Genomic DNA, 24200 nt, shown 5'->3' on the forward strand with positions numbered 1-24200 from the left:
AAACATGATCCTATTATAAATAAGTATACTGGCATGAAATTGTACAATGGATTGAGTCCACTGTTTCATGAAGTTAATTTTGAAGTATTAGCCCTGTCTGTTTGACTACTTCGATAGCTAAACATAACTTCTATTGATGGTACCTTTTCTCTGCCAAGTAACGAACGAAATTAACTGTTGATACATTCCTGCATGTGTCAATTGCCCTAAATCTACAACTAACATTTAAATTAAAACACACGGGGGAGTACTTGTGTCATGACAAGTAATTTTAAAAAGTCACAGTTTTTTAAAAAAATGTATAAATTAAAAATGTGTAAAATACAAGTGATAATGATCATACAAAGCAGAATTTTTAAAAAGCAGAAAAAGAACAACTTACAAAACATTTCTACCTTATTTTTTCTAGTGTTATTCTCTAATCCCAAGTTAAAGGATAGTTTTACCTGCTATATCTTTATGACTATCATAAATTTGAATGAGAAAGGACGTTGAATAAATTATGTACTGTTTACTTTTATATTCAGTGGGTTTTTTTTTTACAAAAATTATTCTTTGGCCTATGACTGAAATACTAAGCCATAGTGTATTTTTAATGCTGAAAATGTTCAGAAACCAAATCTACAAGATATTTTGGGGAAGGGTTTTTTTTTTTTTTTTCTTAAAAGAATAATCAACTGTGATATAGCCACTTCCCCACTTTTTTGAAATATTCTTGAGAATTTTAGTATTTACATTTATTTTTCCCCCTCAGTCTTGTTTATTCTTGAATTGTCTTTTTTTTTCCCTCCATTTCTCCGTTCTCAATCCTAGGTCCCCTTACAAAGAAACAGACAGATGATTTAGGTGATAATGACGGTGCTGAAGATGAAGGTATTTTTCCCCCACCAAATCTATTTGCATGACCAGGACTTCAATCACTTTTTCCACCCTTTTCTATTTTTTTTTTTTTTACTTCTTGTCTTTTTTTGAAGAGTTCTTTTTTTAATTCCTGTTTTTTGATGTGTTTTGTCTTCTTGCTTGTTGTTACATATGAATATGCATTAAGAATTTTTTTAAAGTGAGTGTTACATTTTACATTTTGATGCCAACCATTAAGATGTTTTAAAAAGAGGGGCATTTTTTTTTCTTTTTTGGTTTTCTTGAACTGACTTTTAATATGTTTCATGCCATGTTTTGATGAACCCGTCCATATTCTATGAACTAACAATTCCCCACTTGTAGTCCTTGTACCCATTGCATGTGCTCTGCTCTGTGTAAATACTTCAGCCAATTTGAATGTGTATCATTTTTACATTTTACTTCCTTTTTCAAAAGTACTTACTGCTCTATTAAAGGAGAGATAAGCTGATACAAAGTGTTTCTTGAGCAATATGATTTAGATTTTTTTAAAATCATCTTTTTGTTGATATGCTTAAACATCACATGACTAAAATAATATTACACAGATAACAAAGGCACCACAATTCTTAGGGTGAGTAATAAATTAAGTATAACCGCATAAGTTCTCTGGTCCCTTAACAATATGTTGGTTCATGATGCAGGAGATGTGTTCTGAGGTTAAGAGAACTATCTGTCGTCTTACAGGACCATAGTTCAGTTCCCAGCACCCATGTCAGGTATAACTCAATGTCCTGTGCTCTGTTCTGGCCACCATGGGTAGCTGAGCTGACACACATTAACACCCAAACACAAATGTGCAGACACTTATTATCAAGAAATAAAAATAAATCTTAAAAAATATTTTGATAAATTTAATAGGTATTTCAAATACAAGATTACATATATATCATTTCATTAAAAAAGATTACAATGTCATTTCAAAGGATGTGTACTTTTTGTATAATCTAATAATATGAAATAAAATTTTATAACTTTCAAAGTATTATATCTTATGTAATGAAATATTTTCTACTTCATTAATATGGGAATTCTTTTCTCTTTCCTATATTCTTACAGCCTGCAGTTCTGATTAATTTGTAAATCTAAGTACCCACTCGTTCTCTTGACATCTGTCCTCACACCTGATACTTAACTCGGTTTCTAGAGACTACTGATTCATTCAGCCCATCTTCCTTCCATTCAGGATTTTATTTTTAATGTGCATTTTTTTTTGTTTTTGACTTGTATGTTAGCCCAATTATAATTTTTAGAGGGTGATTAATACCGTGTATGATTTTATGCATTCCCCCAAACCTTTAAATCTCAAAAAGACACTTATAAGAAGGAAGGAAAGGTTCTCTGAAATAAAATCATGTGTGCCCAGGTCAGCAGAACTACTCCCTCATCAAGCTGAAGGAATCTGTGACTAAATAACCTTCACAAACAACTTGCAGCCATTTATTTTTCATTTTTGTTGATACTTATTCAGTAAACTCTTCTGTAATAGAGAGTTAAATGTTTGATATAAAAATTCGAAGCTTAATGGTTACATGTTTAAATTTGTATTTTATAACAGTTAAAATTATTAATGGGCTGCAAAGGTGTTTTAGCAATTAAAAGTACATATTGATTATCTTAGTGTTCTATTACTGTGATGAGACACTATAACCAAGGCAACTTTCAAAAAAGGATTTATTTGGTGGCTTGCTTACACTTTCAAAGGCTTAGTCTATTATAATCATGGTGGGAAGCAGCTCAGGTGCAAAAGAAGTAGAAGAGAGTTCTATAACTGGATCAACAGGCAGCAGACAAAGAGGGGCAGTGAGATTTTGAATCCTCATAGCCAACCCCCAGAGACACAATTCCAACGACAAGGCTTGTACCTCTTAATCCTTCCTGGATAGCTCAATGACAGGGAAGGAAACATGAAAATATATAAGCTTATGGGGGCCAATCTCATTCAAACGCAAACCTGCTTTATTAGAGGTCTGAGTTCAGAACCCAGCACTCACCCCTGCAGTGCACAAACAACTGTAATTCTGTAATTCCAGCTCCAAGAGGTCTGATCTCTCACCCCCTCAAATTTCCAGGATGCGTGCATGCGCACGCGCGCGCGCGCGCACACACACACACACACACACACACACACACACCACACACACACACACACACACACACATATATATATATATATCATTAAAAATGAATTGTGGCCATAGTGTATTTAATATTATTTGATTATATATTCATTTACCATCTATCCCAATGAAGAAGTAGACATTAAGCACAAGATTGCCCCTACTATTCTTTTTAAATAATAAATACCACTGCCCAAGACACATAATATCCAGTGCTAAATAGTTAAATGATAAACTTATATTAAGTCTGATATAGCTAAAGATTCAGAATGTGTATAGGTTATTGTAGGTCATAGGTGAGGTTTTAGTTCGTTATTTAAAACATAAAATTCCTTGAAAATCCACTATCCTTTGCATTGTTAGTGTAGAGAACAACATTTGTAAAGTCCAAAATTTAGTAATATACTCCAAGACAAGAATAAATCATCACTGTAGTTTAATTTTTTTTCAGGTCTTGATTTTAATCTGATTATTTTCCCATCGGGTAATATAGCTCCCATATGTATCTATACGCTTAGAGTGGGTGCTTCTGAGTATTGATATCAAGTTAAGTCCTGCAATACCTGCACTTATTTTACAGATCACTTTTGAATCATATTTACCATTTTCAGTTCACTATTAAAGTACTCTAAACACTGTTAAAATATCGGGTCTCATTCAAGACATGAGAAGCCACTCTGCCCAGAGCTACCAAGTATAGGAATTCATTTAAATGTTGAGAGCTGTGTGCTTCTGCAGCATCCAGTTCTACTGCAATCCATTCCTCTGTGTTGCAATAGATAATTACTTCAAAGCAAGAAAGATAAATTCAGATATCCCATGAAGAAAACATTAAGTAAAGTCTGATTATCTCCTCTTCAGCACACTTACAATTATATTGTAGCTGTGTTGCAAATCAAAATAACGTAGTAAGAAGTTTGGATTTGTGGCCACTGTTGAATTGGCATCACCGGACACAGAGAAAAGAGTATAAATCCCTGGACCAAGGTTTCTTTCCTTCACTGGAATTCAGGTTCTACAGTTCTCCATAGCTTTCCTATGCACCCTGCTTCTCTAGCCTGATCACAGCCGCTGTATTCTGAGTGCCCCTTTGACATTCACCATCCTTTGTCCTTTATTTACTCAGCTGCATTACAAACTTATCCACAGACTCTTACTTCTAATTTCCTGTCTGCAGCCATCTCTAGGCCAAAACAATCACATCATTCTTGATTCATTATTTATAACAATCAAAAAGACTATGTGTCTTACAGACTAATCTGTAGTCACAAAATGTTTCAAAACAGTATCCAAGGTTTCTCTCAGTTTAGTTCAGGAATTTAAAAGATTTCAAAGAGACATTTAATTGTGCCAAGAATATCTCAATATAAGCATTTTAATATTTAGACACAATTTTATTATCTCCGTTGAGATTCAAGTTCCCTAAATATTTATCTGTAGATTCTCATTTGTTTTGTAACCAAACTTTTGTGTGTGTGTGTGTGTGTGTGAGAGAGAGAGAGAGAGAGAGAGAGAGAGAGAGAGAGAGAGAGAGAGAGAGTATGTGTGTGTGTTTGCCTTGCTTAAGAAGAACAAATGGAGTGATGATGCTTTATATTTTACTTTGGCAGTTTGGAAAAATATCTGGCACCCATAAACATGATTGAAAGGCATGGACATGTCTCCAAATGTCTCTTTATATGTATCAGACAAAAATTTAATTAAGGCAATGCTTCACAAGTTAAAAACTGTTAAATCTCCCAAACCTCTAAAATACGGACAATTAATCAGTCCATGGGTCCTTAAAAAGAAACAATACACATATTTATAGAATTTGTCTACCAATTATTCATTGGAAGGAACTGTGATGTTGAGTCATAGCTGTCAAGCACCAAGACTCCCCTATGAACTGATCTATCTCATTGACATTTTCTACTTTGGTCTAAAGTATTTGTAACTAGGATGTCATGATTACTAAGGCTAAAGATTAGTGTTCCAAGTCTATTATTTCATTAACCTTAAAGACTGATGGTCTCTCCTAACACTTAAGGAGAAAATAATCACAATTTTAGCATGTTCTCTACCATCCTCCTCCTCTCAAACTCCAAGTGTTTAACAAGGTATAAAACAAGCAAAAACTATGAATATGCTTGTGAAAACATATACTTTGACTAGAACTAAGCTAGTGTTTTAAGAGCCCATGAAATGCCAGTTTTAGTAAAGTCTGAAGTAGCTATTTATTCAAAGTATAAAATTATAGATAAGCATAAAGCTCATCTACTTTATCTTTTTTGTAGAGAATGAAGTAATAGAGAAAATTTAAAAGGCTCTGTGGCTCAAAAATATTCAATACTAACCCCTGCAGTACATTTAACACATGAACTAAAGAGAAGAGAAACTGTCAGAATTTGATTATTAAAGATCATGGACAGATATTATTCAATACTTTGGTGCCTGATATATCAGTTTCATTTATCAATATCTTATTCTGTTTTTAAAAAAGTAAATAGTTATGATTTTAATTGTATTTTATTATTAACAACAATAAGACTTAGGGATCAAGCAAACAAATGAAACTGTGCCACTCAGGCAAAACAATTGGCCACTGAAAAAGAATTCCAGTTCTTTTATGTTAGAAGATTCCAATGTGATCTAAAACTCCCAAATAATAAATTAATTTAGGTTCAGTAATTTTAGTTTATTTTAGGTAGCAACACATGTTATAGTATTTAAGTTCAGAGTCACTTCAAAGAGAAAAAATTAGTACATGAAATTACAATTTAATTGAATTTCTAAGAAAAGAGGAGCTCAATATCCAAACTTCTTAGGCAAGAAAAATTTGAAAAACTAAATTAGAAATTTGAGTTTACTTAAATATCTGTGATTTCTTTAAGTATAAATTTCAAGGGAAAACAAACTAACAACAAAAGGGAGACTGCCCTGGGCATAGAGCCGATTCTTCTGCCATGATGGCACTGTGTGACACTATCCATGTGGGTCTGCCACAAGGTGCAGGCTAGTCTTCCCAATGTGTGCCAGTATTGTCTTCCAGGTGAACAGAACGGCTCTACCAAGACTTCATTACTGTTCACAGTGGGTGCTTTGTAATTCTATGTAATTTTAATTAAAGGAGAATTCTGAAACAGCCTCCCTGTGTGCTACCTCCAAGCATACAATTAGCAGAGTACAGTGTCTGCTGCGAGCAGCTCGGCTAATGATTTCAGCTTAATAATTTATTATTCCTTCTTCAATGCCAACCATACAAGAAAAAAAGAGAAGCTAAAATTGTATGTAGCACACAGGCATTTTAGGTGCGTAGTTTAACAATCTAAAAAGGGATTTCTTCCCCGTTTCAATCTTACAACCCCGTAAGCCCCCGAAACTTGATATAAGAAGGAATCACAGGGGCAGGAAAATTGACTCAGGGGTTAAGAACTCTGGCCGCTCTAGAGCACTGGGTTCAGCTCATAGCACATGGCGACTCACAGCTGTCTATAACTCCAGTTCCAGAGTACCTTCGACTCTCTGTCACCCTGGGCACTAGGCATGCATGTAATACACAGGTGTTCACACGCGGGCAAAACACGCATAACACATAAAATTTTTAAAAAAGAGAGAGAGAGAATACCTTTGGCCTGTCAAAGAATTTCAGGACAAATGTGGTGATTGTGCTTAGCAGCTTATTACAACGTAAAACTGTTCTCCTTATTGAAAACCAGAATATTTTCCCATTGGGGAAGGAGGCAAGGATGTGTGCATGCCTACAGGCAGTGGGTCATTTAAGCTGATCTTCCTTAAAGGGACACCTGAGAACAAGTGTAATGGCTAATGAATAAAAATATCATAATGAAGTCCATTAATCTTATGCTAAATTAAAAATCAATTATAAAATGAAGAAACTATAAAAGTAATGATTCTTAAAAACATTGATTATCTAGAACAAACAAACAAACAAAAAGGCACCAAGATGTGTCTTGAGCCATTTCCTCAACTTGGATGTCTGAATAAACAAAAGAAGCTGCAATCTTTGATCTGAAAATGAGTTGCCATTCAAAGAAATTACTCTATCACAGTAGAAAAAATGAGGTACAAGGCATTTAAATCTATCATCCTGTTCAAAGGGAGGGCAAAATAGTCCCTAAATCATCGCCAGTTCTCCCTGTGAGTTGTATCTCTTACCTTCACTGAACACTGCTATCGTGACCGGATGTTTCTAGGAGAATTTAGTCTGAGTAAAATGTGCAAAGTACAGAAATTGAACTATATCATTGAATCACCCTTTTAAACCAGAGTTAAAAATAATTTACTCCATACTGTGTTGCTTATTAGCATAAAGGGCTACAAATTACTATAAAATAGTAATATTTACTTGTAGCCATAATTTGATAATTTAATGTTTTTTAACTGAATCAACACACAGTTTAGCCTTTTCAACATAAATTACTACATTTTTAATAATGATGAAGTCACTTCTCATGGTATTTCCGTGTTCTTGTTGAAACCTCACAGTTGTCCTCAGTGTATCTTAGCAAAATGAAATGACTTGAAATTGAGAATGGGAGAAAAATCACATTAACATCACCCTGCATTTCCCCATTCTATACTTGGTGATCATCTCACATCTACATTATTAAAAACTGGCAACAAAGTGGGACTTAGAAGTAGTTCAAATACAATTTTGTCATTTTTTTCTCCCAAAGACTGTTTGGTTTGAATGAGTGAACTTCTTGGCTTTTCTAAAAGCATCACTTAAATGACATTCCCATAAATGTATCAACAGGTGCTCAGATGCACATAATTTTACTGCCTAAACAATCATTTGGCAGTACTGTAAAGCAGTAAAATTAAACTCCAAAATGAATAATACAATGGTATAATTATATTCACAAATCAGAGCACAAATGAGCTAATGTAATCATGTTGTATTTGATAGAAAGCTCCACAGTAAACAGGGGGAGGGACAGATTCCCTGACTCGCAGTAGAGATGAACCATTGTCCTTAATTTATAATTCCTGAATACCATGTCCATCTCCTGAAAACAAAGTTTTAAACAGAAAGTAGTGGGTGCCTATTGCTTTTTTCTGCAATGGCTCTTAATAGGAATTGCTTAAGAAACACTTTAAGAAAAACAGCAATTTAAAGACATTAAAATCACAGACCCCCAGTCCTTATCATGCAAAATAATGTATTTACTTATGCATGTTTTGGGGGGTAAGAATAATTGCCAACCATTTGTTTTGCAGATATTCGGGACAGTGGGGGTCCCAAGCCAGTGATGGTGTACATCCATGGTGGCTCTTACATGGAAGGCACTGGGAATCTATATGATGGGAGTGTCTTGGCAAGCTATGGCAATGTGATTGTCATCACAGTCAACTATCGGCTTGGGGTACTTGGTAAGATATTTCTTACTTCCTTTGCCATTTATCATAAAGTTGTCATAGTTTTGTTTTGCTTCTGTGCTTCTTGATATAGTTTTCTGAACCTAAATTTTTGAATGATTCTCTGAGTTTATTAAATGTTCACACATTAAGTAAAGACAACTTGAGAAAATTTTAAATTTGCAGCAGAAAAGTAATGGAGGAATTGATTGCTAAGATGTACTTTGTGGTTTGACTATACAGAAGCATGAAAGCCAACAATGGCAAAGTCTTCAAAAACAAGAGAAAACAAGTTCTTTAACAAATATGTACTTCTGTTTTTCTTTTGCACACTGTTAAAAAAAGTTGTCTTAGGTCTTCTGTACTCTTAGATGCCGGTTTACACTTCCTTCTAGAATTGTAAATGGACTAAGGTGGGGAAGTTACTGTTTATTGTTGCCATATAGGTATTTCATTTCTTTTATTTTTATCATTCAATAATAATTATGAATGTTTTCTCTCAGTATATCTTTATTGAATGACTTAATTTGGAAAAGCATATACTCATTTTTTAACCTGACTGGTCAATTCAGTCCTACACAGTGTTTACAGATAGAAGATAGAGTCTAAACTGAGATCCTTAGCTTTGAATAAAAATATAGAGAAAGTTTACTTTTAGTAAAATCTTTTTTATTTAATAGTCAGATTTTAAAAATCACCTGCAGTTCTATTAATGTAAGCAGGTCGCAGTATTGGCAATGACAAACAAATTGTATTTAATCAATATTATCTGTGGTATTTTTATGTAACGATTGAAAATAGAATGTTTCCACAAAATATTTTATTTTTAATCTTAATTGTTCTAAAAAATTTATCGCAATTTGAAGACTCAAAACCATTCTGTTTAGATAAAGGGATATTCTGGGATAGTCTCCTCCAGATTTGTGTCTTCTAAACTTAGAGAAAATGCAGAATTGTACATTATTTCATACCATTTTTAATATCATACATATATAATCTGCCATAGTGGTGATAGAGTCAAGTGGATGATATGATGGGCATGCCTTATCATTAGGTAGAACACATATGGTCAGCCCACTGCTCAGGTACGTTTTGCCAATCAGAGTGTATAGTCATGAACTATTCAGAATCATTTTTCTACTTCAGACATACTTCTCACTATTGAAAACTCTACTTATTAGAAGATAAAGAACTGACTCTTTGTAATTATCCCTACGTATCTTAATCTTATTTTATTCTTACAAAACATTTGCACATGATGTCTTTTAATGCCTTAATATCTTTATTTTGTAGTTTTTATATTTTGTACTAGAATTCAGTCATTTTAATAGCTCTCATTCTCATATTTTTTCCAAATCTCTTCAATTGAAAATCCTGTGCAGTGACATGTTTGTCGACTGAAAAATCTAAAAGAAATGCCAAGTGTGTAGTTAGTGCTTGTAGCTCCACCATACAGTGTCTATCTAACAATTAGTTTTGTCATAGTTAAATTTCCTATGATGAGCTTTGGGATTAAGTTAATGGAAACATTTCCCACTCCTTTATGATTCTTTCTTAAAATGTTTGTTTCCTCTGCTACAGTGTCTTTAGTAAGGACTTCTCACTGATGCGATTTCAATCCTACATGCATGCATACATCTTGTCTTTAAAAAGCACAATGTGGTTGAGTTACAGCACAAAAAATTGAGCAGGTAAGAAAGGGAAGAACTCACTCATCACATGGTCTGCCTAAGTGCCTGCCACATTGGCCTGGAGGATGGGATTTTCCTAGTTTGGTTTGCTCTGTCTGAATTCTGAGGAGCACCCCTTAGTTGGCTTCTTTATGTCTTGAACTAGAATCATCTTCAGTCTGAGGCTGCCTTTTATTAAACTTTTAACCTGAAAAATAGCCAAAATGTATTAGTTAAATTGTATAAAGCAATGGTTCTTAACACATGGGGCACAACCCCTTTGCACAAACCATTCTTATTGCTTGCCTAAAACCACTGGCATATACTATGGTTCAAAACAGTAGCAAAATTACAGTTATGAAGTAGCAAGGAAAGTAAATTTAGGGTTGGGGTCACCCCAACATGATGAGCTGTATTAAAGGGTCACAGCATTAGAAGGGTAGAAAACCACTGTTCTAACACAGATTTTAGAGTGTTAATTCTATAATAGTTGGATTTTGGCCAGTGTTTTTCAAAATAAAACTGATTTGAATGTATTAAAATGAGATAATACAAGAAAAAGTAATTGCTGAAACATTAATTCAATGTCCTTCACACAAGTGTCACACTAAACCAGATCAACAGTCATCATGCTGAACTATGACAAAGAGGGATGTAGATATTGAGGTGTTCCTTGTGAATATTTACCTAGCAATAAGGTAAGGTGAGGATTCTTAGTTGTGGGTTCCAAAAGAATTATGGTCAAGTTTGTTGTGGGGTAAATGCTGAAAATATGGTATAAGATAAGATTTGATCTCGTATCAGAGAAAGTCCTGCTCTGTCTTTTGATTCTGGTGTTTTGTTGTGAAGATGAATTTAGGAAGCCAGTGGTAACTGAATAATTATAGTTCTGTTGATCAGTGGTGACTGGCAGGCAAGCCAGTGTTTGGAACAGGTGAAATTATTGTCAGTTTGAATTTTCCATACTTGATTTGCTCTTGATTTTTAGTGATGAGTAGTCAAGTAGAAATGATTCAGTTATAAAATTCATATAACTACATCACTATCTAGTGACTAAGGTTCTCTAATTGAAAGCATTTTGTGTGAAAAAATATTTTTTGCATTACAAATTAGGAGTAGCATGGAGGAAAAACTAAATCTGTCAGTATATTCAGAAATTTGATGGTTGGCAAAACTTCCTGAACTAAGAGCCTTCTGTGGTATCCTTTGGAAGAGTAGCACATACTCTCACTCAAAACTGCATATAGCCTTGCCTCTGAGGTAATCAGCTGTGTGCAGAAAATAATATCGTCCAGTAAGGTTGACAAAACAGATGAGAGGAAAGAAGCAGGACTCTGGTCTCCATCCACTGTCTCAGAGGCAACTGGCAGTCCCTGGTGATTGTGTATCAGACTCTGAACTTGATCCTGCTTACAGTGTTGTATTCATCCAGTTGTGATGTAAGTCTGTTCTGTTCAGTCTCATTCAGCATCTGCTGTTTAGGTCACTATTCCATAGATCTTGGGATTAAATATATAGTAATTATTACTTCATTACCTTTTAGTCGTTTACCTTATGGATACTAAAAATTATTAACTTGGTTACTTGAGAGATGTTTTGGTTATGTTTTGTAGGAGAAAATAATCCATGTGAATATTTTGACTCTACCCTGGGTAAATGTGTATGTTTATTGGTGAAAAATTGAAAACTCTGATGAAATAAGTTGTTCACTCTGTAAGATGTAGCACATTCAAATAGTAATATATCTTTAAATCTCTAAAACCTCATAAAATGAAAAAATTCAATAAGAAATTTAATATTATAAGTTTCAACTATTATAAATTTAGAATAAATTTGTTACTTTTAATGTAAACAAAATTCAATGTCACTATGCTTTACTTAGGTATAAATAAAATTTGTTATTTGATGGAAATTTAATGAGTTACCTTTGTCTTGTAAGGATCTGTTAGAAGTAGCCATGCAATTCTTTATTCTAGTCAATGATAGTTTTAATTTTTAAAATTTTATTATTTATTTGAGACTTTCACATATATTTTTTGATCATATTTAGTCTCTAATTCTTTTTCAACTCAGCCCCCTTCTCCACCCATATAACCGGTGTCCTTCTTTATTTGTGATTCTGTCTTTTCTTATTTTAATGCCTGAAAACCAATTTATGTTGACTAGGTATTCATAGATGTGCTGTCTTCTACTGTGTGTAGTTGCCTAAAGAGGTGATACACTCTTCAGGAAAGCTGTCTTTCCCTCTTCCAACAGCTAACAGTTGCCAATAGCTCTGTATCTTGGGGTGGGGTAGTTTGCTCAACTCCCCTCACCATGCTGGGATTTGGCATGGTTAGGAATTGTACAGGTTTTATGTTATCATGACCACTGTGAGCTTATATGTGTAGCTACCCTTCTGAGTCCAGAAAATGATCTTCCCTTGGAGTCATTCACCAGCCCAGATCTTACATTTTATGTTCCCCCACTTCTGAAATATATATATATATATATATATATATATATATATATATATATATATATATATATCCCTTTAGATCTGAGTATTCTGCAGTCTTATTCACTGAATCTTGAATCTTGGCCAATTGTGAGTCACCATCAACTACAAAGGGAGTATTTCAGATTAAGGTTGAGAGATGTGATGGTTTATGGGTTTAATGATAAGTTATTAGGAGTTGTTTATTATGTCTGTTTAGCATCATAATATTAGTAGTTTCTCTACTGTAGTCTATGAACTGTCTAGCCATAGGTCATATGCAAAAATATGGTTCATGGTATAGATTCCATCTTGTATAGCAGATCTTAAAATCATTGACAAAGTTGCTGTTACTTTCATAATATTCACGACAATATTACACTAGTGAGCATATCTTCCAAGGCCAATAATTCCTGTTTTTTTGCAGAACTGGTAGGTAGGTATGATTGAGTGATCATTATTATTCTTCTCCACAAGCTTACATAGAGCTGCTAATATTATGAAATCTAGTCAGTAGGGATGAATTTTCCAGGATTCATTAGTCCCAAATTTGTCTGAAAAGCAACAAATTTTGGGAAGAGATCTCATTAAACATTCAAGTTTGTACTATAAATTTTACATAATCCATCAGAGTGAAAGATAATAAAGTAAATTATATCTACTTGTATTAAAAAATTACAATTATTTTACAATGCTACAAAGGCTAAATAGTTTAAAACAATTTTTCTTAACTTACTGTAAACCAATTTTAATAAATAATGATTTTATTCTGTTCATCTTGGTTAATAAGATTTGATGATTCTTATAACTAGGTTGTTGATGCTATAGTAAGCTTAAAATACAAGAGAAACCACATAGCTACCTATTGCTTTAGTGTGATGAGTTGTCACATATAGCACTCAAATTTACAATCAGAATATTTTCCATGAGGAATGAAAAGGAGGCACATCTGTTGTAGGGTTTGTTTGTCCCTCCAGGTCCCACCACTGCTTCTCAGCCCCAAATAAGCACACAGACTCTTATTACTGTTGGCAAATGACTAAGGCTTCTTACTGGCTAGCTGTGTCTTAATTATTAACCCATCTCATTAATCCCAGTATTAATGTGGTCTCATCTTACCAGAGAAGGGTCCGTACCTTTGTGGTTTACATGGTGCCTCTTCACAGCACCTCCCTGCCTACCTTTCCCAGAAATCTCCTCATTTCCTAGCCCCGCCTATCTTACTGCCTCTCTCAGCCAAAAAGTGTTTTATCCATCAACCAATAAGAGAAACATATATACAAAAGGACATCCCCTATCATCTCCTCTTTTCTTTCTAAATAAAAAAGAATTGTTTAACTTTAATATATTAAAATTATATGTAACAAAACAGTTATCAGCTGGGAGTTGGTGGCACACACCTTTAATCCCAGCACTCAGGAGGCAGAGGCAGGGGTATCTCTGTGAGTTCGAGGCCAGCCTGGTCTCCAGAGGGAGTGCCAGGATAGGCTCCAAACAAAGCTACACAGAGAAACCCTGTCTCGAAAAAACAAAAAACAAAACAAAACAAAACAAAAAAAAGAGCTATCAAGTAAGAAGTATATTCACCAGTATTTATTTAGTCCCTCATCATTTGCAAAATTTATAGAAGATATCCTATTATCTATTCTATCTTTTTGAGTTTACAGTTTTATATGTAACTTATCTTTTATCATAACTAAGGAAAATCATAAACGTAACTATCTGTCTTCAGCTCATTAAACACCTCAGAAAGATAATATATAAACTCTAGATTTCATCCAAAGTTCCTGTGTAATGTTGGAGCATCTATCTTCAGCCTGTAGGCCATAGGCCATAGTGTGTCTGGCAGACTTCTTATCAAAGCAGGAATTTTTTTTTTTAATGCAAACTGCACGAGGCTTTATTGTAATTTATCAAGCTAACCCCATGTTAGCTCCGGTCTTTCACCCACCCATCATGGCGGATGGCTCACAAAAGACAACTCCTAGGGCCTCCAAGAGATCTTGTAGGGCAGCGTAAGGGGAGTGTCTAGGGGTACGCACAGGCTCACTATTGGTGTGCTTCCAGCCTTGGAGGGCTTGCCCTGTGTTGATTGGTCAACTGGTTGTTATGGCCCATAGGCCCTCCCACGGTGGTTGCTATGCTCTGAGTCGATGCTGTGTGCTTGTCGGTAAAGTACACGCAGGGTCATAAAGATTAGTTCCTTGTCATGAGGCAGGCACCTAACCTCTAGTGACTAAGACAAGGTCATTGAGCACGTGTTACTGTCATGGCTGCCGAAATGGGGAGCTGGTCCCTTCATTCCCCCATTTTCTTTTTTTGGAAATTCCAATCATGGAATTGCTGTCTCTCTAGCAATTAGCAAATAGCATCAGGGAGTGAGAGATATTGGCATCCCCATGCAAGGGAGTCCCTCCTGACTTAGCATTTTACCCAGGGAAAATGGGCTTGGGCAGCAAATTCTTTCCCAAGCTACTTCCTGCTGACTTTGGGACAAAGTTAGGGACCCCAGATGGTTGAAATGCTAGTCAAAAGCAAAAAAGGAATTTAGGCAATGGGGAATCCATAAGGAGCTTTTGGTTAGCAGACTCCATTGCAGAGACAGGGGGTGTCCACATCAGCTGGACTGGTTCACATCCACAGCAAGTCTAGGGCTCGCAGTCTACTTAGAACAGCTTGTAGTCAGCAACTGATACTCAGATGTCTGCCAGAAGCAGAAACCTGTTTAAGATATGTTTAAACTAGGAACAGAGGTTAAAACTTATTTACTAAAGCCCACAGTGCAGAAAAATCAGATATCTGGATATCTGTTCAAACAGCAGGAACATATTTATAACTTTGAGTCCTAGCAAAAACTACAGATTTGTGCTATAAGCATGTACATTTTTCTTCTGTTCAGAGAGCCAGGTATGGATTGGACAGAGGTGCCTTTGGCCTGATGAAAAGCCCTTTAAGTTTGTACTTAGATGACAACCAAAATAAACTTAAAAACCTTGAGCTTGTGCCTGAACAGTAGATAGTCATTATTTTACCAGCTAACATGCTGACTATAGTCTATAGTGGATCTGACTGTCTGATGCTGCCAAGTTGACAACCATTAATATCAGAGATCTGAGAAGGGTATATTTTATCCAAATCTACTAAAAAGTGACAGAAGCCAGTCCATATACAGTTAGCCATACCCAAGTTTCTCCATTACCTCTCGAGGCAGGTGTCTCAAAGACCAGGAAATTTTAAGCTCCTCACATATATTGGCAGTTTATCAGTCATTTTTCTCTGTGTCCTGCAGAATGTCTGGCAGACTCTTCCATGAAGCAGGAACCCTGAAGAACTGTCCCATCTTGTTTTTTCAAGTTTAGAAGTCACATCCTTGTGGGTCCTGCATGTCCAGTTTATACAACATACAGTCAAACAGTCCTGGAAAGGGCATTTTCTTGCTGAAATGTCTAGTCTTAACATGATGAAGGCAAACTCCATAATGAGTTTCTTCAATGCCCATCTTCCTCTCTGAAGTAATTCGTATTGACAGGAACAATTGTCTCTGCATGAAAAACGCTAAACCATTTTAAATGTCATATTCTGTAGGTCTTTGTAGGAATTGAAGAACATCAATCCATCTCAAGTATATCTTTGTATATCTGGAAAACCTAACTAAAAGAATATAAGTTTTGACTATGGTGAATATAATCTGTAATTAATTATATATTATATTTTTAAATGAGCTATATAAACATAATACCTAAAAAAGGAGAAATTTACCTCTAACAAAATTGACCTTAAATTTGTTTCATTAAACCAAAATCCATACTAATGCAAAGTATTCATTTCTCTATCATATTTCCACTTTTTCCTCTAAAAAGTTATTGGCTGAGACCATTAACCATTTATAACCAACCCCATTTAAATGAAAACTAACATTTATAACAATATTTGGGAATTTGGGCAGTGTTATCTCCAAACTGCTTCCTGCTGTTTGGGGTCACTGTCAATACCAAGGGGATCCTGAGAAAACCCAGAAACCTGGCCAAATCAAGGCTGTAGTGCTTCATGAGGCTTCATTATCTCAGCTGTTTTGGATGTTGGATTACCCGGGCCGCTGCTTCAGTGGGTCTTGCTTGATCAAACCATTTTAGTCTGGAAGGAATTCACAGCTGTGCATTTTATGTGGAAACAAAAACAGAACTTTACCAAAGTAACCTGTCCTTAGAATTAAATTTTTAAGTCTTGGCATTTTCAAAATATATAGGTTGGATTAATCCATCAGCATTTATAATCAAATGCCTGTGGGCAGGTGTTGCTCTTTCATCAGCAATTGCACAATTAAAGGACAATAAAATAACATACAGAATCCAGACTCTCTGCATAATTTGGCATCTTTGTGTGGCTTTTTAAAAAGATAGTGTTACTCTATATCTTTTACTTTCACTTTTTCATTTTTTGAGACAGGGTTTCTCTGTGTACTTTTTCCTGTTCTGGAATTTACTCTGTTAATCAGACTATCCTTGATATCACAGAGATCTGCTTGCTTCTGCATCCCAACTGCTGGGATTAAAGGCCTATGCCACCACACCCAGCTATTCTATTTCGTTTTTAACCACTTTATCCCTTTTCTTTTCTCACCTAAGCCTATGTATATTTTAAACACACTGTAAACCCTTTAGAGGTTTTTCTTCATGGGAACCTGTCTTTACTATATATCTCTATCTTTTTCTGGCCACAAGTCTTTTATCTGCTAAACAGCATGGCTAAAAGAGCTGTGCAATTTTTGGCAGTTACACTGAGTCAGGAAACCTCCCTTAAAGGAGCCTTGAGACTCTGCTTATCTCTAGCAAACACAGCCCACCAGCAAAAAATGCTGCTACCAAGAAGCCATGCTTGATTTTGTACTTTTGCTGCTTTTAGATTCCCTTGTCAACCTTTTTGTCAGGTTTTCTGAAATTCATGCAACCCACATTGATGGCTCCATCTTGTTTTCATGTCATTTTAAAAAAGTTTGATTAATGGAGAGGTAAATTATTGGGTTGAAAATAGTAATTTATATACTTTATTGTTATAATATCTAAATTAATTTCTACTTCAGAAGCATGATACACATACATACATACACACACACACACACACACACACACACACACACACACACACACACACACAGAGCTACCTGAACATTAAAGGAATAGAAACATAATGTATCTGATGGGCTGATGAGGACATGCCAAATAGGATCTGTCTTTGAATTCTAGGATATTCAGCTAAAGGGAACTCACTAAATATGTGGTATACTTGTAAAATACATGGAACAATATTTAATGAAAAAGTAAAATATATAGAACAATAATTAATGAAAAAGTTGTCATGGATTTGAACAAGAGCAAGAAGGGCATATAGGAGGGTTTTCAGGAAGAAAAGAAAGAGAGAGTATTGTAATTTTGCTGTAGTCTCAAAAATAAAAGGAAAAAAAAGAGAAATAAACCATTTTCTAGCATTGCACTTAAGTGTGGGAAATGCTTGCCTTTCATTTTTAACTCCTAAATGCCTCAATTCAAAACAAATCTCTAAAACTAAAATAATGAAAACATCTGTATATGTAAAAATGATATATCATCCATAGCAAATTTCATATGTTGATAATTTCTTATTATGTGTCCAAGTGTGTTCTTGGGTCACACAAAGGAAGTTACTCTGCTCTTTAGCTTACTGATTCCTAGTCTTTGGACAAGACCCTGAGTTTTACTAAAAGAAGACAAAATATCATCTTCCTTACTGTTTATTTTTCCAATTTGCTCTTACCTTGAAAAAACTGAAGTAATTTGTGACAAACAAGGCAGAATAAATAGATTGTAATTTATATTTGGAAAATTAAATACTTAAAAAGAATTGTATGCCCTATTATTCAAAAAACATTTTAAAGGGCAAGGAATTACATGCCTTAATCAACACTGTCATACAAAGGTAATATACATAATAATGAAAATGATAAACTAGTAATTTTCTCATTTTACACTAGAGAGAAATTTGTCATATTGGCTGCATTTTTTTATTTGCAACATGGAGGTATACTAGGATTGAGTAAAAATGTGTTATTAGAAATGTAAAACTATAGTTACTTGCAGTTTTTTGTCAATTTTCAATAAAACCATACATAGCAATAAATGCTCATATTTTAGCAGTGTCATTCAGCAAAGTGCAGACAAAATCCAGTGATTTTCCTTAAAAAAGCATAAACCTAAAAAGCAATTCAGAAAAATGAGATTTATGATAGTCCATAGATTTCTTCTGCAACATAACAGTTGTTTCAAAGAGGCTTTCATAAAGGGTAGGTGGTAATCAATTTTGATTGGATACTAAGATGAGCAGCCTACAGGAGAGAAACTGTTTATTTGGGAAAATTAAAAAAACCCAGATAACTAAACTTTGTGCAATAAACTATGTGTTTGTTATTTTTATTCTGCATACTATCTCCAATGTGTTTTATGTAGCTTATAAAAAAGGCAGCTGCAGCCAGATGCCATACTTCAGAAATGACACACTGGTAGTTTTCAATTAATGTAGATATTAGCACAATTTTATAAGACATATTCTAGGTATGTCTGTTAATGTATTCACTGTAAACTACTTAGTGGTCTGCATAGAATTCTGTTAATTGTTGAGGGTCTTATAAGCATTACAGTTGATGACAGCAAATAAATGGAGAACAGCAAATGTTATTCACTAGATAGCAACATAGTTCATTGTTGAATTTGAATTATACCTTGTTTCTAGAGAAATGACAAATGAAATGAAGAGGAACATACTCTAGACCAGATGCACTGAAAAGGCCCCCTGAATAGGTGACCCCCTAGACATGCATCACTGTCTTGCCAATACCATGTGTCTCTTCTACAATAGCAAAACTTGCACTGCATTCTAGAAAATCTATGTGCTCCTGCCTGCCATTCTCTTTGTGTTGATGTGCATTAAATTTCTCCAAATCAACCGGGTTGATGTGTATGGAATTTCCAGGCTTCTTCAGTTCATGTTAACAACTAGATTATACTAGTAACTGCAGCATCAGCAAAAATAATCACAGTCATGTATGCTGGGGACCAGCTGGGTCCTTTCGTCTTCTGGAATATTAGATATCTTTTTTTATATACACCAACAAATTTGTCAATGTTTTGATGATGATATTAATCAAAATAGCATTATGGAAAAACACTTAAATTACAATTTTGAAGGATTTGGTCTCAGTATTATCAATTTTATTTTAGAACCTAGTAAATAAAAGAAATACTGATGATTTCTTAATCTTATATTGTTCTTTATTCAACAATACAGCCATATGTAGATTCTGATCTATCTTAAAAGAATGTATCATTTTTTTATTAATTTGCAAAAAATGTTTAAATTCTGACAGTAATTGAGGTATATGGCTTATAACTTTCTTATTTATTAAGATCAACAATTTTGAAGATAACACCAATGTAGATTCCCTCACTCCTAGGCAAGACTTCCCTGGGGCCCGAATCTTAGTAGTTAGTCACCATTTCCACAACCAGTGATCTATACAGCAAGATATTAGCTTCATTTGCAGGACAGAAGTCACTCTTTTACCTAATCAATTCATTTGTTCACACATGAACTCTATAATTATCTATTAATTGTCACTTGGTCACAAAAGTGGAAAATCTGACTCAATCTGTCATCTTTCCGGTTCATGGTGAGAAAGGAAGAGTGACGTTTAATGTTGATATGAACACACATTTTGATAGGTATACAGCTGAAAAAGCAATGAAGTGCTATGAAAGGAATTCACTGCTGATGCTGTTTGTAGAGGTAAAATATAGAGAAAGAGATTCAGGAACAACATCATTATGTCGATCGCAGTTAAATGTTGGTTGAGTTTTTTTTTTTTAACATCTTTAAAAAGGTTGGATTTTTTTACATCTATAAAAAGGTAAAGATATAGAGTCCAGGGAAAAAATGTTGCAAAATAGTTTTAAATGGATTGGAAACAAAATGAGTTATTAAAAGAAGCAGGTAGAAGAAAGATGCAGGACAAGCCAATAGACTCCCCACAAGCAGCAACAGGATGGAGCTGTGACTGACTGGGCAGCATCGGTTTCAGAAGTATGAAATGCAAGGGAAGGAGTCCCAGTGGAAGGGTGAACCATGAGCTGGATATTGAAAGTACCGCACGGGACAGCAAGCTTCAGACTTTGAAAAGATGATGGCCAGTTCCTTTTCTTACCTGTACTATACATCTCAGAAAAACAATTCAGTCTAAGAACCTATACTACTGCTGCCTTGAAAAGTGAAGAGATTAGTCTTCATCTAATACAGCACTTTCTGTGTTCTAAACACAGAATAACTTGCAAGGATCCTGAGGATTGCAGTTTCATTGAGCTTCTGAATCGTGTTTTTCTTCCCTCTGTAGTCCCTGCCTACTCCAGCCTAAGGGCCTAGCACCCTTCTGTCCCTTTCATTGGCTTGCATTAGAAACAGACTGCATCTCATTTGAAGGCACATTTAGTTTTTTTTTTTTTTTTTTTTTTTTTTTACCCCCTTTCCTTAAGTCTTCCCTTGTACTCTGTAACATTTGGGTGTTACCCCTTTGTCATTGTGGTTTTTTTTCCTGAAGTGTCCCAGTTCATTGTTTTTTTTTTTAAAGACAGAGTTGTTCTAGTGTCTTTCTTTTAGTCCCACTACCACCATTCTTTCCTCATGTTGGGTTTTCCAGATGAACCCAGATCATCCAGTTCCAAACTCACATGTAATTCTATCACATATCATGTTGCAATTTTCAGTTCATGCTTTATTGGTGCTGTTACTTTGGTCCACCTGTGGTGAGCCAATATCACTATGAGAGAATATACTAATAAAGAAGCTAACTGCATAGAACCTAGATATCAAAGAGAGAAGGAGGAGATGAAATACTAATAGTCTCTTCAGTTACACACCCATTACCATAATTAGAAGCAATTAGTTATGACAGAAAAATAAATGTGTGGTTGTATTGCATTCAGTTATGCTATTTTGTTTTTACAAATTGTTAATTTTAATGTTGTGTGTGTCAGGAGAAGGGGTGTGAGTGGTTCTGTCTGTGCATGCCATGTGTGTCTGGTCAGGTTAGAGGACAAGACGTGATGAAGTTGAATCAATCTCTCCTCCCACCATGAGGGTCTTTTATGTGTACTAATTTCCTTCTACTATGCCCTATCTCCTGAAGATAGTCTTATTTCCTAGTGACACCACAGTCAGGTAACAAGCCTTTTAGCCTATGGACATTTAAGATGTAAACTGTCAAGCCATCACCGATACTGTGGTCTTTTTAAGAAGTATCACTCACTCAAGACAGGACATGCATCCTACTGTCTGTCAGTACAGCTTTTACTTACTACATGCTCGAAATTTCTCAGTCACCAGGGGCAAGTTATCATACTGTCTTAGATCCTTTAGAATAAATTGGTTCTTCTCTTCCCTCTGCTTCCACAGCCCAAGAAGTCTGTTCTTCATGCTGGTATTGTTGTGTGCATTAACAGTTCCGGGGTGGGGAAGAAGGGAAGAAGTCCTACTACCCAAAGTAAAATGTAATTCCCACATCTTACTGGGTTTTATAAACTCCCAAAGCCTGCAAGAGTGTTCTGCATGCATAACAAAATGTCTTCAATAACCCTGTAATTGAATTCACTGTGCTTTTCCTAGGGTAGGTGTATAGGGAATAAAGAACAGGGGCTCGTAGTGAAAAGGTTGGCAGGAAAGAGCAGCAACCACATGTAAAAGACACATTTTATATTCCTCGTAAATGAGATGGAGCTTTTTAAAGATAACCACAGAGTGCTCCATTAGCAGAGGCAAGAAAGCTCCCTGGATATCTAGATCCAATTGTTTCCTATCCTACAACTACCATGCATGAAAGATATAACTGACTAAAATTCCTGAGTGATTTCTGCATTGCCATGTACTTAGTGTATGTATTCTTCAGATACCTGCTCTGAGGTGATGGAAAACACTGATATTAAGGAACCTGAAAATGGTGGTAAATATTGATCCCTGAAGTCAGATAGGTACAATATCACAGAAAAATAACTAATGTATTTACATATACAATAAGCTGCATGCTTTAATGTTTTTCAGATTCAGTTTAAGATTATTTTCTAAAGACAAGTCTGAAAGTAACAAAAGATGGCACTTAATTAATTTTGCCTTTTGATAACCAATCAGTTTTAAATTGAATTATGGGTTGTAGCTCCTATCACAAAAATAAAGTGAAGTGAGAGATTTTTAAATTTGCTGTGAGCATGTGAGGCTAGAGATTACACAAATAAATGTCTCCTGAATACCCCATACCCACACATCTCTAGGAACATTTAGAGGCATGAGGACCATGAAGAAAAATATCTGAAGCACAGGTGAAGCAATGTCTCTGAAGGGATTTCTACATTTTTATACCACACAGGAATGCCCTGAGATGAAACATGTCCAAGAGATATTAATTTTTGTTTCATAGCTTTTGGATTACTGTGGATGAACTTGGGAAAATGGCATCTTGTATAGAAAATTCATTTTTCTTGGTGAATATTCAACCCACACTAATATACATAAGCCATTAAAATGATTCTTTATGGTAAAATTATCATAATTAGCAGCAATTGTTTCTGACAAAGAGATGTAGTGATTTTATATTATTTAATTATGCTACAATTCTTTAGGATTTTGAGTTTATATGGAAATAAATTTTAAGAAGGGTGAGGTATTTCTTCTCAGCATAAAAATATTTAATTGAAGAGTTTCCCCATGAAATATGGCACCATCTTCTCTCCCAGTCACAAGGAATGTGCTTTTCAGCATATATATTTGACTTTGTTGTTGTTGTTTTAAAACTCTCTATGGTACTGACCAAACAGTTGGTTGTGCACAGCTCAGAATTTGTATATTTTTGGAGTGAAGATATTTAGAAGGGTCACAGGCTTCAATTTTATACCAATCTGCATTGAATTAGAAAAAAATCCACTTATTCCCTTAGCAGCACTGCTCTTTAATTAATGCATGCTTCTATTTAGCCAATTCACTTATTAAATGAGTCTTTCATTTATATAACATCATGATCTGTTTTCAGTTTTGAGTTAGTCTATGCAATGAGAGGATGGCCAGTTGTGAATAATGAATGGCAAAGGAAAAGAAGATGCCAAAATCAAATTTCTGAAAACATTTCCAGGTTTGATGAATTTCAGTTTAAATTTAAACAGCAATTCATTCTTTTTCTTAGATTTATACATTTATTTATTTAGTGTGTGTATCTGTGCAAATGCAAGCATGGCATGTAGTGGGCAGAGAACAACTTACAGGAGTCGTTTCTTTCCTTCTACCACCTGATCCCAGACACCAGACTCAGGTCTTTGGTTTGTCAGCAAGTGTCTTTACCCAGTGATTCACCTAACCAGTCATCAGAAAACTCAAATACATTCTAAACATCATTTCCAAAGAATTTCTCTTGTAGGCCTCAATGTTTGGGAACAATTATGAAAATTGAGTTCTCCTGTGCAGATGCTTTGTCATACTTTGATGGCTTTGAAATAGAAGTGCAAACCTGTACTTACCTTCCCAGGGTCCATTCTCCCATGAGCTCTAAGCAACGGCCACAAACTAATGATGGTTTCCTTCCACCACCTAGTCCCATAGGCTACCTCCTGA

At 35.0% G+C, this 24200-nt stretch overlaps 1 protein-coding gene across 2 annotated transcripts in view; it reads left to right on the forward strand.

Annotated features, from left to right (window-relative positions):
• Positions 1-24200, forward strand: part of Nlgn1 (neuroligin 1) — a 691146-nt gene that overhangs the window by 228453 nt on the left and 438493 nt on the right. For both annotated transcript variants that reach the window (XM_035451054.1, XM_035451055.1), the window contains exon 3: positions 8244-8396. In XM_035451054.1, coding sequence (XP_035306945.1) covers positions 8244-8396 — 153 coding nt within the window. The remainder of the gene's footprint in view (positions 1-8243; positions 8397-24200) is intronic.

This window comes from Cricetulus griseus (assembly GCF_003668045.3).
Source record: "Cricetulus griseus strain 17A/GY chromosome 1 unlocalized genomic scaffold, alternate assembly CriGri-PICRH-1.0 chr1_0, whole genome shotgun sequence".
Lineage (NCBI taxonomy): Eukaryota > Metazoa > Chordata > Mammalia > Rodentia > Cricetidae > Cricetulus > Cricetulus griseus.